This window comes from Oryzias latipes, chromosome 3, assembly GCF_053564925.1.
Source record: "Oryzias latipes strain Hd-rR chromosome 3, Olatipes_Hd-rR_3.1".
Lineage (NCBI taxonomy): Eukaryota > Metazoa > Chordata > Actinopteri > Beloniformes > Adrianichthyidae > Oryzias > Oryzias latipes.
Window position 1 is genome coordinate 26,067,480 of NC_136239.1, and position 15,852 is coordinate 26,083,331.

At 39.4% G+C, this 15,852-nt stretch overlaps 3 protein-coding genes across 5 annotated transcripts in view; 1 reads left to right on the forward strand and 2 right to left on the reverse strand.

Annotated features, from left to right (window-relative positions):
* Nucleotides 1-15,852, reverse strand: part of gse1b (Gse1 coiled-coil protein b) — a 167,833-nt gene that overhangs the window by 112,841 nt on the left and 39,140 nt on the right. For both annotated transcript variants that reach the window (XM_011491852.4, XM_011491844.4), the window contains exon 2: nucleotides 11,827-11,965. In XM_011491852.4, the coding sequence (XP_011490154.1) occupies nucleotides 11,827-11,965 (139 nt within the window). The remainder of the gene's footprint in view (nucleotides 1-11,826; nucleotides 11,966-15,852) is intronic.
* LOC144990982 (uncharacterized) lies at nucleotides 3,996-6,603 on the forward strand. Of its 2 annotated transcripts, none has more exons than XM_078944537.1 (4): nucleotides 3,996-4,172; nucleotides 4,930-5,121; nucleotides 5,249-5,345; nucleotides 5,515-6,603. In XM_078944537.1, exons 1-4 carry the CDS (start codon nucleotides 4,146-4,148, stop codon nucleotides 6,456-6,458), a joined length of 1,260 nt encoding a protein of 419 aa, XP_078800663.1. In that variant the 5' UTR covers nucleotides 3,996-4,145; the 3' UTR covers nucleotides 6,459-6,603. The 2 variants fall into 2 exon arrangements, with proteins under 2 accessions (XP_078800663.1, XP_078800662.1); XM_078944536.1 differs by lacking the exon at nucleotides 3,996-4,172 and adding an exon at nucleotides 4,358-4,529.
* LOC144990981 (uncharacterized) lies at nucleotides 6,592-8,984 on the reverse strand. The gene is made up of 2 exons (XM_078944535.1): nucleotides 8,463-8,984; nucleotides 6,592-7,759 (listed from the first exon to the last, which is right to left on the reverse strand). Exons 1-2 carry the CDS (start codon nucleotides 8,878-8,880, stop codon nucleotides 6,759-6,761), a joined length of 1,419 nt encoding a protein of 472 aa, XP_078800661.1. The 5' UTR covers nucleotides 8,881-8,984; the 3' UTR covers nucleotides 6,592-6,758.

Genomic DNA, 15,852 nt, shown 5'->3' on the forward strand with positions numbered 1-15,852 from the left:
TGGTTGGACAAGAGGAGGGAAGGACTAAAGTGATGAAAGAAAAGGCAAGGAATACAGCTAAAAAAACAAAAAAAGGGGGCCAAACAGGAGAGGACCTCAACAGAAGATGTCAGGGAGAAACACAGCCACAACACATATTGGCGCCAGCTATGAGTCTGCCGCCGTTCAGGCTTCATCTTGCGTTAAACACCTGTTTCCTGGCAAATGTGAGGTCAGAGGTCAGAGTCACAAGGTCTCCTACTAAGTGGTCATCTGTTTTGGGGGCTATCGCTGAAACACGTCTGTAACCCGACCTCAGAGCTTCACACTAAGCACTTAACTCACACCAGGTACCAAAATGAAGAAGAAATTTCTTTGGTGCAAATTCTTCATGTTACATTATTTTGTAAAAACAACTTAAAAGTTTGATAACTGAACATAAAAATGTGAATTAAATGCAGGTAAAGCAGGAAATGCAATAATATTACTATGGAAGCTTGAAGACTTCCTTTAGGCCGGGAGCCTTTGACTTATTTATTGACACAGACATAATTTTGGTTTGATCAGAGTGAAATCTTTGCCTTTTGCAAAAATAAACATTGAGGGAAAAATCTTTTATTAGGCTCTGGTCAAGTTTGAGTGAATTGTCGACCTATTTGATTTTACACTAAAAGACATATGGCTCAGCCCATCATCTGCAAAGTACTGCCTTCAGACATTTCCCAGCACTGACTTCACCAGATGGTTCGGAAAACCATCTGGCATGTTAAGTTAGGTATGATTGTTTTGAGCTTTAAAGCCACCAACATTTTTTTAAAGTAAACTTGCGGTGTAAATATTTACAAGGTACTATACGCATTTAGTGTTCCAATCGGCTCAGAATTCCTCACACTTCTTTTGTGGATGTTATTCCGCATAAATCTGAACTACTGTGAAGCCACAACCAGCAACACATTTGACACACTCTGTCACTGAACGTGCTTTGTTTTGTATTTCACCTTCTTGCTGGTTTGTTTGTTTGTTTGTTTACTGTCATGCTTCAGGGGTAAAGTCGAATTTTGTGCGTCTATTGTGACAGTATTCCAGGACAGATAAGAATCCAAGCACTGTACTGTAACATACTGCATATTGAAACCAAACATTAGTGAGTGAAGGAACACGCTCAGACACTTTAGCTGTCATAATTTAAAGTCTTTTGTGCAATATGTGAGAAGGAAATAATTAAATGTGTGAAATGAAGAAGGGTTTATTACTTCCTGAACTCCGACAGCTTGCATCTATTAGTTTTCCAGCCGGTTGCTGTTTCCAGCGATGAGCTATGGTAAAGTAATGATGTGCTCCAGCAATTGTGTATCTATAGATCTCTCCCTGGGCCCATTCTCTTTGGCTTGCAGGCTCTAGATGGAAAAGGCACGCTCAATATACGGTGAGAAGTGTGGAAAAAAATAGGGAAAGAAAGGGACAGAGATGGCAGGGAGGGAGATGGGGTTAAAAGTCTGTTTCTCAGCCTCTCAGAGGGAGGAATGTGTTGGAGAGGGGACAAATCAACCAAGAGTGACGGCACAAGAAGGTCAGTGTGACCAAAGAAGAATCTGGACACAAACGCTAGACTCGCACCAATACACACAAACAAACAGATTCATCACGCAAATGCAAACAAAGTGAGTGATTAAGTCGGGGGCACAGGCCCATGTCCACCCTGCATGCGGCTAATAAGTGTGGCGCAGCGCCAAACCCACCGTCTCCTGACTACCGCCCGCCAGAACTGGCGCCACACTGCAGAACAGAGCTCTGCTTCTCCCAAATCCTCTGATTACTGCATCATTGAATTATTCAAACGGATGAGTGAAAACAGAGGGCACACAGGTCATCAAGCCGGCGTGACCTCAAGAAAATATTTGTTGTTAGGAAGGTGAAGTCAATCTATTATTAGCTTGTCTATTCTATGAACCTGCATAGTAAGTCTGCAAAAAAAACAAAAAAAGGTAGAGATGGTGGTCTGCTGACTTAATTTACCTAAATTTTCCTAGTGGTATTTTAATCACTTATTCCCATCCACATCAACAAATACTCCATTCTATCTGCTTTGCTTTAGAGGAGCCTCCCCCCTCTTACAGATGCAGACAAAAGAAAAGAAGAATAGGAGGAGGTTGAGCAAGCAGTGGCCTTTATTCCTCTGCTTCTGCACCCACCGTACATTAGGTTTGAATGCATTCCCAGCAACACATCCACTGACAATCTCCACCTGTCCTCCGCTTATTATCCTCCTTTTCCTCTTCGAACATCACTCCTGTAATCTCAAAGCTCTTATCTTTATGCATTCTTACCCACCTGCTGCTCAACCTTATCTCTAGCTGACATACATTTCCATCACTTTCTTTCTTCCATTTTGTCATAGAAATGTTTAGTAAATTGGTTTTTCCTCATGCAGTGATAGTCAGACTGAACCCAATAATCTCCAAAATGCTTGTTTAGTGATGAGAAACATGTTAAATTAATTCAAACAAATCTTAAGAAATGAATACTCATAATAAAATGTAGATTGATATAGGCTCTCAGAACATAACCTCCCCTCAGGTGGTCTCCATAGTGGGACGCTGCTAATGTGACAATCCATCCTACCCTCAGTATGCACAGCTTTAGTGTACAAATACCCCTCAGTACACACTGACAGAGATACAACAGATTTATTTCTTAATACCAAACTAGAAGAACGGTGAAAAACGGCATGGAAAATCCTGATGAGGTGCACACAAGAAGCCAAAGTTTAAGAGCTTCTCCATTCATTCTTGCATTATTTGTGAGCTATTGTTAACATCCTCCATCAGATTGCTGTGTTAGTCAATGAAGCAGGAGGTTTAACTTGGCCCATCACCATATATTGACTAAGCAGCTGTTTTTGAGCGAATTCATATGTGAAGTGTTCAGCAAATATTTTCATGCATCCAATGATCCGAATCACACTGGACAGCTCGGATGCCCCCCCCCACCTCAGTCAGTTTTCATTGTAAGGATTTTCATGATTGACTGAACCACTTTAATGCCCTAGCCGAGGTTTAGCTGTGATGATGACTCAGTCCATTTATGCTGCGCTAAAACGGCGTAAGAACACCTTTAAAGGTTTAGACACAAAGGTGTGTGACTGCGTGCCTCTCTGCCACTCTCTTGTAAGCACCACAAGCAGCACTTGTGTCATATTTCTAGCTTGAGCGGAGGAAATGGGCCATGTCACGTTAGTGTAAGCTGCAGCACAGCATGCATGATAGAGAGCAGTTAAATAACTCATGAAAACTCCCTTCACAAGCCACATTAGACCACTAGCAGGACCATTCCGTGGTGTGTGTGCACGCCTGTGGATGCTTGTGACTCTTTCGTTATGTTTGTCAAATAAAGTGTTTTAGTGACTGTGTGAGCATGTCTGTGTGGACTGTATATTTTAACCCAACTGAGTTTTATTTTAATGACCATTATATGAGCTTCAGTAAAAGAATGGGACTCAAGGCAAAATGGATATTAAATATTGGAAAAAGAGCTCTAAAGTGAAAAATATAGAGTCCCGAATTGTTTATAATTAATGCAAATACACATGCAAATGCACAATCAACCAATTTATCTCTCATAAATATATAAAGAGATCATGAAATTGTGAAAAACCTGCACACTCATTTTAAAATTAGCCATTATATTATTAAATAGATATCATTTTGCTTTAAAAACCTGTTCATTATTTTAAAACAGCATTTAAAAATATTCATTTTTAATCATGTTGAATATTATTATAATTCTATGGCTTTTTTCAGAGCCTTGGATTTCAAAATCAATATTTTACAAAGTAGCTTTGTTTTTATTTCATGTTGCTGTTTTTCAGAATGACTTATTTATTTCATAATGACCTTTTTCAGCAGAATGAGTCTGTCTGTCAATCAAATCAGACAAGGCGGAAACACTTTTGTGATAGACCTTTTTCGCAAAAACCGGAAATACGTCATCAACGTGTAAAACCAGTTCCGGTTTGTGCTTTGTTGGCGGAGAAATGGCAGCTAGACTAGTGTTTTCGACGAGCCTGAGTTGTCTTCCGAAGTTCACCAGCGCCGATGTGGTGAAGAGTGTGGAGATGCATTCGTCCACTAAAGGGAGCAAATTGGACAAGGGGTATAAATTGTTCCATGAAGAGTTTATCCACAATTACCAAGGTAAGCTTTAGCTAGCTTAGCCATAGCATAGCCGCATCATCACCGGTATAAATCTGTACATCAACTTTTAATCTTAGGTGTTGTGAATTTGTAATATAAGGTATAACACATGGCAGTGAATATTTTGTGTGTGTTTAAGTGCGAATGCATGAGATTAACATAACAACCAGTAATTTGGTGAAGCTGTACCATGTTAATATGAAATGTTACTGACATTATTGTAAAATTGTGTATTTTTCTATGTGAGATAACACGTAATGTTTTGTTGTAGTATCAAATATACTCCAGGGACAGGTGGTAGTGAGAGGTAGATGCTTCAGGTCAATGAGAAAGAGTGAGGAGCCTCACAAACTGGAGGTTTGACTATAAAAGACAGTATGCCGGTTGGCAAAAGTTGCCCGTTCTGGCGTGTTTGTTCTTGTTCTTGCTGCGGTTGCGGCACTTTCTTCACTTACTATTATTTTACTGAAATTAGGGTGACCAGATGTACTCTTTTCCTGGACATGTCCGCTTTTTTGATACTTATATAATAAAATAACATTGAACATAGATGAAATGTGAACACATTTGCTTTATGCATGCAGCTCTGCACACCAATTACTCTCGATGAAATATCTTACAAACTCACTTTACTCCTCTTTTTTACACACTCAAATCTGGTCACCCTACGGAAATTTATAGTTTCATGTTATAATGAACATTGACATAGCAACATAAGAATAACTTAATTGTAACCTATTTAATTTATTGTGTCTAGATATCACTGAATGCAGAAAGTGCCAACCTGAAGGCTTTCTCCTGCAGTTGTGCGGCTGGTAAAGGATTCTGCAATCACCTAGTTGCCATCCTGTACCAGACCGCACATTATTCACAGCTGGGTCTGCAGGCAGTTCCACCCCCCCTGGCCTGCACGAGTGGCTTGCAAAGATGGCACAGACCAAGAACACAGGTAGGTTTGTGATCAAATTGTCATTATGATTCAAGAACTGATGTGTATCCATAACAACTGTAAATTATTATAAAAACACCCCCAGTAGTGACTACAGACTAATTGCTTTTTGCCTTTTACTTATAAGGGAATCCATCCTGAACCTGTTAGTGAGCTGGTGGTGCAAAAGCCCAAAACCGTTGGTCGGGAAGGTCTGAGGTCCACACTGTACAAGGCATATACAGGTGAATAATTTAACTTTTTGTTGCTTTGTGAGAGCAAGTTAAGTTTTTTTTAATGTAATGACTAACCAACTTGTGGTTACTGCAGGTATAATGAATAAAATTTAGTTGTAGTTATGCACTCATCTCTTTTCTTTTGTGTGACCAATAATCTTGTGTTTGTCTTGTGTAGGACCACTGCCAGATCCAGATATGATGGCATCTGGAAGCAAATTAAGCCAGGTGCAGCCCCAATCTCTCATGGCTGTTGTATTGGATGGGGTTTCTGAAATGGAGCTGTCGCCATCCATATTTGGGTCTGTCCCTCGTGGATCCCCCATGTCCTATCACTGTCCACCCAAGAAGTCGAGTGACCTCCTCCTACACCACATGGCTCCAGAATTTCCCTCCCTTCCTGTGATGCAGCACACTTTTCCCAGGTTGCATTTCGTCCCGACCTTGCATCAGTTAATGCATCTCCAGTCTCTAGAAGTGTCACCACAGCTGTCCTGCGAGATAGCAAAAGAAACTCAGCAGCAATCCAAATGTCCTGCGTGGACACAGCTACGGCGACCAAGGCTGACCGCTAGTCTATTTTGGGATGCTTGTTGTAGTCGGGCGTGTCGTGCAGAGCTGGAGTCTGCAGCTATTCGGATGATCAGAGGCTCCACAAAGCAAACAGCTGCAATGAAGCGTGGTCTCCTAGTGGAGTCTGAAGTGCTGGCAAACTATGCTGCACTTTTGAGAGTTAACGTTTTACCAGCAGGATTTTTCATTCACCCTGACGCACCACATCTCGGGGCCAGTCCAGACGGTCGTGTGTATGACCCTTCAGAGTCGCCTCCTTTTGGCTTGGTTGAGGTGAAGAGCAGCACAAAAAATGATCCATCACAGGTTGCTCACCTCAAGGTGCAGGAAGGCCACGCCAGTCTGAGGCGTTCACATAAGTACTATTGGCAGGTTCAGGGCCAGCTGGCAATCACAGGACTGACATGGTGTGATTTTGTTACAGATACCCTATCAACGATAACTGTGGAAAGAATTTGGCGTGATGACTCATTCATAGCAGAAATGAAAGAGAAATTGGATTTATATTATTATGGCACATACATGAATGCATACCTTGAATTACAATAATCTTGTATTTAACAATCAGTTCAGCCTTCTGTCTTACTGTTGATGATCTGTAATGTTATTTTTATTGTAAATGTTTGTTATTTAGCTTTTATTAATCAGTTGATGTCATAGCAAAAAATTAAATGAGGCACAATTTTGAACAAAATTGTTTTATTTGTTCAATTTTTTTGTGAAGTCAAAGTCACATTTCAACATAAAAAATATTAAGATAACAATTTAATTAGATTTTTAAGAACATGTGGGAACACTAAATTATTTACATACTATTTACACATGATACATAATTTACATATCAAACATTCAATCTTCAAAACAAAAAGGTCCTTGATAATTTGCCAAAACACAGCAGTTTAGCCAGATCTGATTCACGCTGCCAATCAGTGTGAGCGGCACGGGAGAGTCCCAGATGTGAAAGGATTTTATTCTACCGATCACTCTTTCCACTATAATCCTGAGGCGGGCAATGGCTTGTGTTTGTTCCGTTTCCTCCTTGCTGAATTGAGCGGAACGCTTGAAAGGTGGAATGACGAGCTTACATCCAATGTCAGTAAGGAGGTCTTGAATGAGGAACCCTTTGTCTGCCATGACATCATCTCCTGGCTCCAGCAAGGGAAGGACTCCACTGATCCTGGTGATCTCCTTATCTGAGATGCACCCAGTGTACAGGGGTGAGATGAATGTCACCAAACCATTGGGAGCAACTCCAATTAGCCCTTTCAATGTCGTCCTGTTTTTGTAAGATGAAAATGTTTCTGACTGTAAAGTCAGGGATGAGGCTGTCTCCAGGGCAATTTCTGTGCAGTCTAGTATCACTCTAACATTGGGACAGTACCTCTGGAATTTAAGGGGCATAATTGACTTAACCTTTTCCCTGCTTATCCAGATGGGAAGTGAGCTGAGCATCATAAAGAGATAATTGGCCCAGGTGATGGTAACCCTGCTAACCCTGGCAACGCTCACATTAAACATGTCAGCAATGAGCTGCTCCTTCATGCCAACAGCAACCCGCATAGAGTACATCAAGAACTCATCTATTAATGGCATGATGCGTGGTGGGCTGGGCTCTTCGCAGCATTCCTCACCCGCCCTCTGTGCTTTGGTCCAGTACACCAGTCTATGTGCAGATGGTGCAATCGACTCCCAAAAAATAGTAAAAACACTCTCGGATGGAAATTTGGTGTAGAAACGTATTTGGTCGTCTGATGCACAGTACCGGCTGAAGAGAGTAGGGGGTGGTAGACCAGTGTTTTGCAACTTGGCTTCTAAATCGTGGATGTAATCCAAAGCCTCGTCCAGAGCACCTGTAAAGATAAAGAAATTAAAAACCAGTCTTAACATATTTATGCTACCTTTCAACACAACACAATTATGTTTCAAAAAGTATTTTAAGTATTTATTACAAATTACATTTCATTTATCTTTGTTAAGGAAAATACAAATCACAAAATACTCAAAAGTAATCAAATACATGTAATTAAAATAGGGGAGAGCAGGACATAACCTAACACAGGGCCAGTTGTAACACTTGTTTTAAATACTTCCACACATGCATGTATAGCATGATGAAACTTAATGTGTTTACTAGCTACCACATCAATAAATTGTTTAAGTTTTTTTAAAATTGCGTTATTTTATATTAACACTTATATTTTAAGATTTCTTGTATATTTTTTATTACATCATACTACATTTTAAACTGTAATATGGTCATATTACAAATTAATTTTGGGGAAAAATAAATACTCTAAACCCAAAGTAGGTTTACAAAAATAGAAACAGTTAAAAAGCGTTAGGTTGTGCCCCACTCTCCCCTACTGCTCATCTCTGGCTCCTTACAGCTAGCTAGACAGCATGAGACTATGTTACAGATGTAGTAGGCTAACGTTAGTTGAATTTTGTGAACAGCTTATATTATAAACATTAATTTGATCAAACGCATTTATCCAATAACGGTACACATAGTTGACTAGCGTTAACTAAACAAATCATTATGAACAACCTTACCTGCAGGTGGGTGTGACACGTAGTCGTGATCCATCTTTACTGCCTTAGCTTCAATGTCGCTATCTGCACAGCATAGCTGCATAGACTGCCGTTTGGAAGTTCTGTTATACACTGACTCCCTTCTCAAAGGAGCAGTAAAGTTGTTCCAAGGGAATAGGCTCGGGACAACACCACTCTTCAGGCGACGAACGACGCAGCCACCAATGTAATCTTCCGGAGCGAAGTGCCGGCTGCAGACAAAGGTGCTACCTGTTTTTACAGTAAAACTATGCCCTTCATCTCTTCGAATCGCCTGTATCCATTTCGTTTTCAGGTTTGGATCCACAGGAAAAGAATGAAATGAAAGGTAGGGTTGTTTTTGGTTGGATGACGAACAGCCAGGAACACAACAGAAACTCCGATTCTTTGACTCTGCCATTTTTCGTATCTGCCGCTATGCTAACAGGAAGTTCTTTTACACGTCATTGACGTATTTCCGGTCGAAAAATGCGGAAGTGTGAAAAAGGTCTATTGGCTACTCCTTTACTTAGACATAAGCAGCAGCACCATAACGACATCGATCGACGATCCTTCAGTGACAGAAGAGTACACAGAAAAGAATATAAACATTATATATATATATATATATATATATATATATATATATATATATATATATATATATATATATATATATATATATATATATATATATATATATATATATTAGGGTTGGGCGATGTCCCCTAATTTGGCCGTTGACGATGTTTGCTGTCAACCATCGGGATGGACGATGACATCGTCGGGGGGGGGGGGGTATTTTTTTTACATTTTTCGTTCTTATATAACTGCTATTCGTTATTTTGCTTTTTTCATTTTATTTCCCAACTAATGGTTAATCCGCGATGAGCCAGTATAAACTGAGGGAAGTGACTTTAACAGAAAAAGTAACAAACAAAATAGAAAAGAAGTAGTCCACTCCCGCACTTAGCGGAGTGGACCGGCGGAGTGCGAATTTACAGCTTTGTGTTTGATGGGAAGGGGGGGGTACATGAGCGGTATGTGTGGGAGATTTAAGACTGCGATCCGTCCCGCAGCTCTAGGGGTACTAGCTACCGAACTCAGAACCGGGTCTAAACGTGTGTCTGAGCACAGTTCGGATCGTCAGCAGACACACACAGCGGTTTGAGCTTCAAAGCAGAAATGTTGCTCAGTCCTTAGAAAACATTCAAACAATCACGTGGATTTGTGTTTCCAGTCGTGTCCCGACTAAATAAAGGCTGATGTTATTCACAGGATGCAGCGCCACCCAAAGCTAATGTTGTTAGAACGTGTTAGCATACTGCTAATCCTGGCTCCGTTCAGAAAAAGCACTGACCACACGGATTAAAATTCAAATGATGAGCGAACAGGTGTTTCATAATAACCGTAACATTATTAAAAGCACGTTTAGAAGATCATCTCGTATTTTACCGAGCTGACATGTCAATATATATAGCCGCTCGGCGCTGTTATCGTTTTGTATTGAATTGTTACATTCAATAAAGTTTGGGAAAAAAGCCGCTCGGCGGAAGTTGTATCCCCTTCCGGTTTTCAAACTGCGCATGTGCGAATACTGCGCATGTGCGAATGATTTATTCCGACCAAAATTGTGACCTTAGTGAACGTTTTTATATTCTGAAAACATTTTTCTGGGCCCATCTACACGGTTGGATTCTAATCCGACCATTGATCCCATCAAAATATTTTGTACATGTAACCGCGGCTTATGGTGTCGACGCGCAACGTGGCGGGGGCGTGGCATCACGATGGTGGTCTCTCCATCGGGATGTCAGTCACCCATCACGATGGACGATGACATCGTCCATCGGCACAACCCTAATATATATATATATATATATATATATATATATATATATATATATATATATATATATATATATATATATATATATATATATATATACACGCATACATATATATATATATATATATATATATATATATATATATATATATATATATATATATATATATATATATATATATATATATATATATATATATATATATATATATATATACATACACAAACACCACACTCTATTCCAACAGCCAAACGATGGGAATTTGAGAACCCTAGTTTGAACCCCATGTAATAATTTTTATCATATTTGACACATGCATTTCTGATTGGCATGATCCAAATGTTCCTTAAAAACCCATTGTAAAGGACTTGGTCCATATTTGTCCAAACTTGGTATGTTTTCTAGCCTGTAGTTCATCATAATACCACTAGGGGCAGTAGAAGGGCTTTTTCTGCCCATTTCAAAATTCCTCCTTCCATGAAAAATGAAAAACACTTTTTGCAGTACAAGTTTAACAAACTTTCAAAACTTTATGTTAAGAAAAACTCATGCAAAATTTGTCGATAATGATTTTTTTGTATAATATAGTAACACCATGTTAAAAATGTGTGGATCAAATTTAAAATATTGATAAATAATTTAATTTTTCTCAAAACAATCATGTCAATATTTTTGCATTTTAAATTAAAATAGTTATATCTCAAAAGAATTCCTTTTTTGGAGGATTTCATAAAAAAGAGTTTCTGTCAATTCTTTGATGTAGTGGGCTTTACAGGGTTAAATATGACTCATGTGTAAAGCACGTATCCATTCTTATACAAAGTAACCCGCCCCTAAATACTGCAGGTCACAAACCAATCAACATACCACAAACTGTAGTAAAACTTCTACTTTTTCACATAACATTACAAAAATGTTTTTAAAAAAAGCTCAAAATGTGATTTGCAAGTATGCTGAACTTTCACAGTGACTTGTTTATCTTGTCTGAGGATTTAAAATTAAGAGCAGTTAACAATGCATTCAAATAGTTCCTCAAGGGATTGAATCCTCAGGACATTTGCTAAACAAACTGCAGGCAAATGACTAATCCAGAGTCCCACTGCAGAGTGAATAGGTGAATTGTTTTGATCCAACAGGCCAGAAAATGACTTTGTGTGTGTAGAAAGGTGATGCGTACAGTACTAGGTGATCTAACCACACTCATTCCAGGGGGTTCACCGTTTACTTCATTTTAAGTAAAAATGTGTTCTATACAGAACAAAAAAGAAGTGATATGATGTTTGCTAAGTGAAGTTGAGGAGGGATGTACTGTAACTGGAATACAGCAAAAGCAAATAAAATAGCATTGATTTCTCAGTTTTTAAGGTTACAGGCTTTTCATCAGAGTAATAATGTAGAAACCAAAAAAAGTTGACAACTTTCAAAATTGTCAAAATGTCTGCCACAATGGCAGGAAGAAATAGAGGGGTGACGAATATTGAAAAAAGGCAGCTGCCATTTTGGGGCTGTGTACTTACTGGAAGGTGGGAGATCGACTCTCTCAGGCTCTGAGCTCCTTGGGCGAGAAGGAGGGTTTTCACCTGCAGATTGAGAAGGTCCCAAACCTGGATCCACGTCTTTAGTGGCCCCAGCTGAACTTGAAGGCACAGTTTTTGCCTAAAAGATATGAAAACAAAATGAAAAAGTGTTATATTTTCTTTACTTTTCTAGAAAAAAAACCGTACAAGGCCAGCAAAAATACTGATTTCTTTCCCAAAAAGTTTGTCTGCAAGGTTTTTCTTTCAAAGCAGCATCTCATTCACTTCTTTATTTTTGAAGGGTTAACTGAATTTTTAAAAGCTGTAGTAGTTTTTTTCTTTAAACCTTCATTTCTTCAAAATTAGCATTTAAATCAAAGTTTTAAATGGAAAAATGGTGAATGTTGCAAATAGAGAAAACACTTGGAGCTGTTTTTTGTCACTGGTGGGACCATTTTTAGCTGCTGTCACAGCACTCACATCTCTGCTATAAAAAGATTTCAACTAAAGCTTATGCAGTTCTGGTTGAAGAAGTGTCCCTTTCCTGAAGCGATATAGCCGCAAAACAGACAGCAAGAATCAAAGATGAAGCTGCAGAGACAGAGACAGACTTTGCATGACAGACCGAGCCAACTCGCATGTGCCCAGCCCGCTCCCTTCCACAACAGAAAGTGGGAAGATAGATGGGATGAGACTTGAGCAGAGAGACAAGCTGACCGTAAAAAGCGGCGGCAGAAGCAGAGGGTAGCTGTCATTTAGGAGAGAGGAATGGTGAAGATTAAAAAAAAAAAAAGGAATAAGAGATTGTGATGGCTCCCTCCACTGACGAGCACCAGTGAGACAAGCAGGAAAGGGCTTCTTAAAACAAAAAGGCACCCTGGGTTTATGAAATATACATATCTCTCAGCGGGAGGCAGAGACACTGTGCGACAGAGCAGAGGAGGGCACTGAAAACTGACAGGACTCTACCACCTCTCCTAAACACACACTGCTAAAAATAAAATGAAGAAAAAATGATTTCATGAGATACTTAGTGCTTTTTTATGTGGCGTTTATGTGATTGAGTTTGCATGTGCAAGCACATGTTTGTGAGGTGCGCTAATACTTCCTCCTGCAGATAAAAAGTTGAATGGGCAAAAACCACAGAAGGTGTGAGACAACAAAAAAACTCATAAGTGTTTTGGCTGTTGGCCTAAATGGAAATTCATTTTTTTTTTCTTTTTGGGCTGGGGATTTCTCCTTCAACTGCCTCTTTCAGACCTGCCCCCCTGCCCTTTCTTCAAGCCCAGGCAACCGTCTCTTACGTGGCAGACGTTCCAAACCATTGGAACTGATCTTGCTTTACAATAAGCCTCGGTAGAAAGCTGTCCCACTTTAGGGACTCTAGTATCAGAGTAATTGTCTGTCTTAGCAGGAAGTGTGTCACTTTTTATCTTCATCATCAGACAGCCTGGGTGTGCCTCCTCTGTCCTGTCATGTGCTTAAAAAACGTCTAGATAAATAGTCATGTCTGAGCCCGAGGATTAACTCTACGTCAGATAAAACACACAATAAACCTGCCTACAGATTTCCTCACCTTTTCAGTTGCTAAGTCTGTGCTGTCTTCTTTTCTCCTCTCTCTCTTGAACTCTTTGTCACTAAAACAGCCTGGAAAGTGGCCAGAGTTTCACTCAATCGATGTTAAAAGAGGCAGAAAGAAAACAGAGGTTCAACCGTTCTCAAATGTCTAACAGCACGCCACAATGCAAAGATCTGCTGGCAAACCTTTCATGTAGCTGCTGCTCTCATTACTACCGTATCCAAATTTCCATACTGCTTGTTGTATGGAAATTTAAGCATGAAAGTTAAGTTTACTCAGCAGCATTACTGCTCTTAACAAAAGTTGACAGAAATAACAGGAGTTCATCCAACCAGACAACAGTGCTACAGTATATATGCAGCACAAAAGAAATACACTGTATTGGTTAAGTAAGATTTTTTATTTATTTATTGATCCGGAAACACACACAAAAACTAAAGCTACCTAGAAACCAGACAAAGGTATTCTGATTTTGAACCCCATCGCACTTCTCACCAACAACCTTGAGGGCGTGGCCTAATTAAAGGCTTATGAAAACAGTTTTTCCATCAGTTCTTAGGCTGATCCCATGTGATTCAACGCATCTCTGATCTTGAATAGAACATATCAAACACGTTCTACAGTGACAGTGTAAGACAGGGCGAAGGCATCAACTGGCTGTTGCAGTTTCACAGTTCACAAGCGGCATAGTGAAAAGAAGGCTAAACAATCAAAGCCAAAAAGAATTACATGCAGAGCGGAGGCAAAAAGTGAGAGGCTCTATAATTAGATTTGACAAATAAAAAGATATTAAAGCCAATTTGATCTTCTGTGAGGAATCCAAACGTATCTGTAAAGGTAAATCCATTTCTATGAATAATGTGATGTTGTTCAGTCTTCAGCACTAAAGGCTGATAAAACAACATTTGGAGCCTGTGCAGTTGAGCCTTTTATAGATTAAACACAAACACATACAACAATTTAACAACGACAACAAAGATAGAGCATTTCAAACACAGAGCAGGAGTCATTAAGGGGAAATTAGAAGAATCTACAAAGCTAAGCCTAAGTGAGGTTAATTTTATCCTCTAATCGGTCATGAGGAAGCTGCTAATAGACGATAGAGCAGGATACAGAGAGTCTGCCAGCAGGGATCACACAGCACCATAGAGCCCAGCGTGTTCTGATAGGATCACCAGACATTACCAGCTGAGTGTAAATCATGGTGATGACATGCAGATTAACAGACGGACTTGCATTTATAAGGAAACAAAAATTTATTTTCACTTATGAAATGGAGTCAAGCTAAGGCAATAGAACCTGTCTTGACCAAATGGTCACTAGTCAGGCAGAGTACAGAAAATATCTCAAACTCTAAAATTTGAATTACGTTCTATTATAGTTTAACAACAGATGTATTGAGGCAATATTTTCTACCCTTCCCTATTTGTTAACGACCGATCCGGTCTGAAAATTCTGTTTACGATTCAACTTAAATTGGCTTTGGCTTCGTGTTGGATGCAAAACCCTCTGCATTTACCCAGACTTGGGACAGCCACAGAAAAAGACTGGCTTGTGCCCCCTTCAGGTTAAATTGGGCTTAAACACACTTTAATATGAGGCAAAAAAATTGTGTTTGGTTCTATAAAAGCTAGTAGGGTAATTAGTTCATGAATAAAAACATAAACTGTCCAACTAAAAGCAGGACAAACATTTTGTGTCACATCTTGATCCTCCAATCTCTTCTGGTCTTGAGTCTTTAAACTGTTTTGGTCGCTCAGTCTATTAACACAAGTTACTGGATGTGTTGAGTAATATATTACTCAAAGAAATTTAGCGACATTTGTTACAACAAAAAGTACTACTTTTTTGTAATCTAAAATGTAGTGTGATGGAGACATCCGTTAGCTATGCATACAGGTCCAGCAGGAAATCCACTTGAAGATGTCGATAAATGAATCAGCAGGAGCAGCGGAGAATTCTTTTTCATTTTGTTGTGTTTTTAGGGAACATGGCTTTAATCTACATTTTGAATTGTTTTGGATTTCTTAAAGTCCCAGTCCGATGATCTTTTGATCTATTGTAAAAGAGTTCACAGTGGTCTTTTAATTATGATTATGCCGTTTTTAGGCAAACTCCAAAAAAACTGTGTCTTTTTTCTGGAACACAGTTTGTGCGGCGCAGCAATTTCATCAGAAACTTGCCACTAAGTTGTGGGCAGGACTGCTGGCGTGGCAGTAACCTTTGCTGATATCCCATCATCCCTTTGTTTACATTCTCTTCCAATAGTTTAAAGCCCCTCACAACTGCAAGCTAACATTACCAGTGTGACAAAAATGGTGAGAACCATCAGAGCTATCCAACCATCCAGTTTTCAGCTAAAAAGCCAGCTCAGACGAGAAATCAAAGACGTACTTGGATCTATTTGTTTGCAAGTGGATGTATTGGAATGGAGCAGAGCAGGGTGC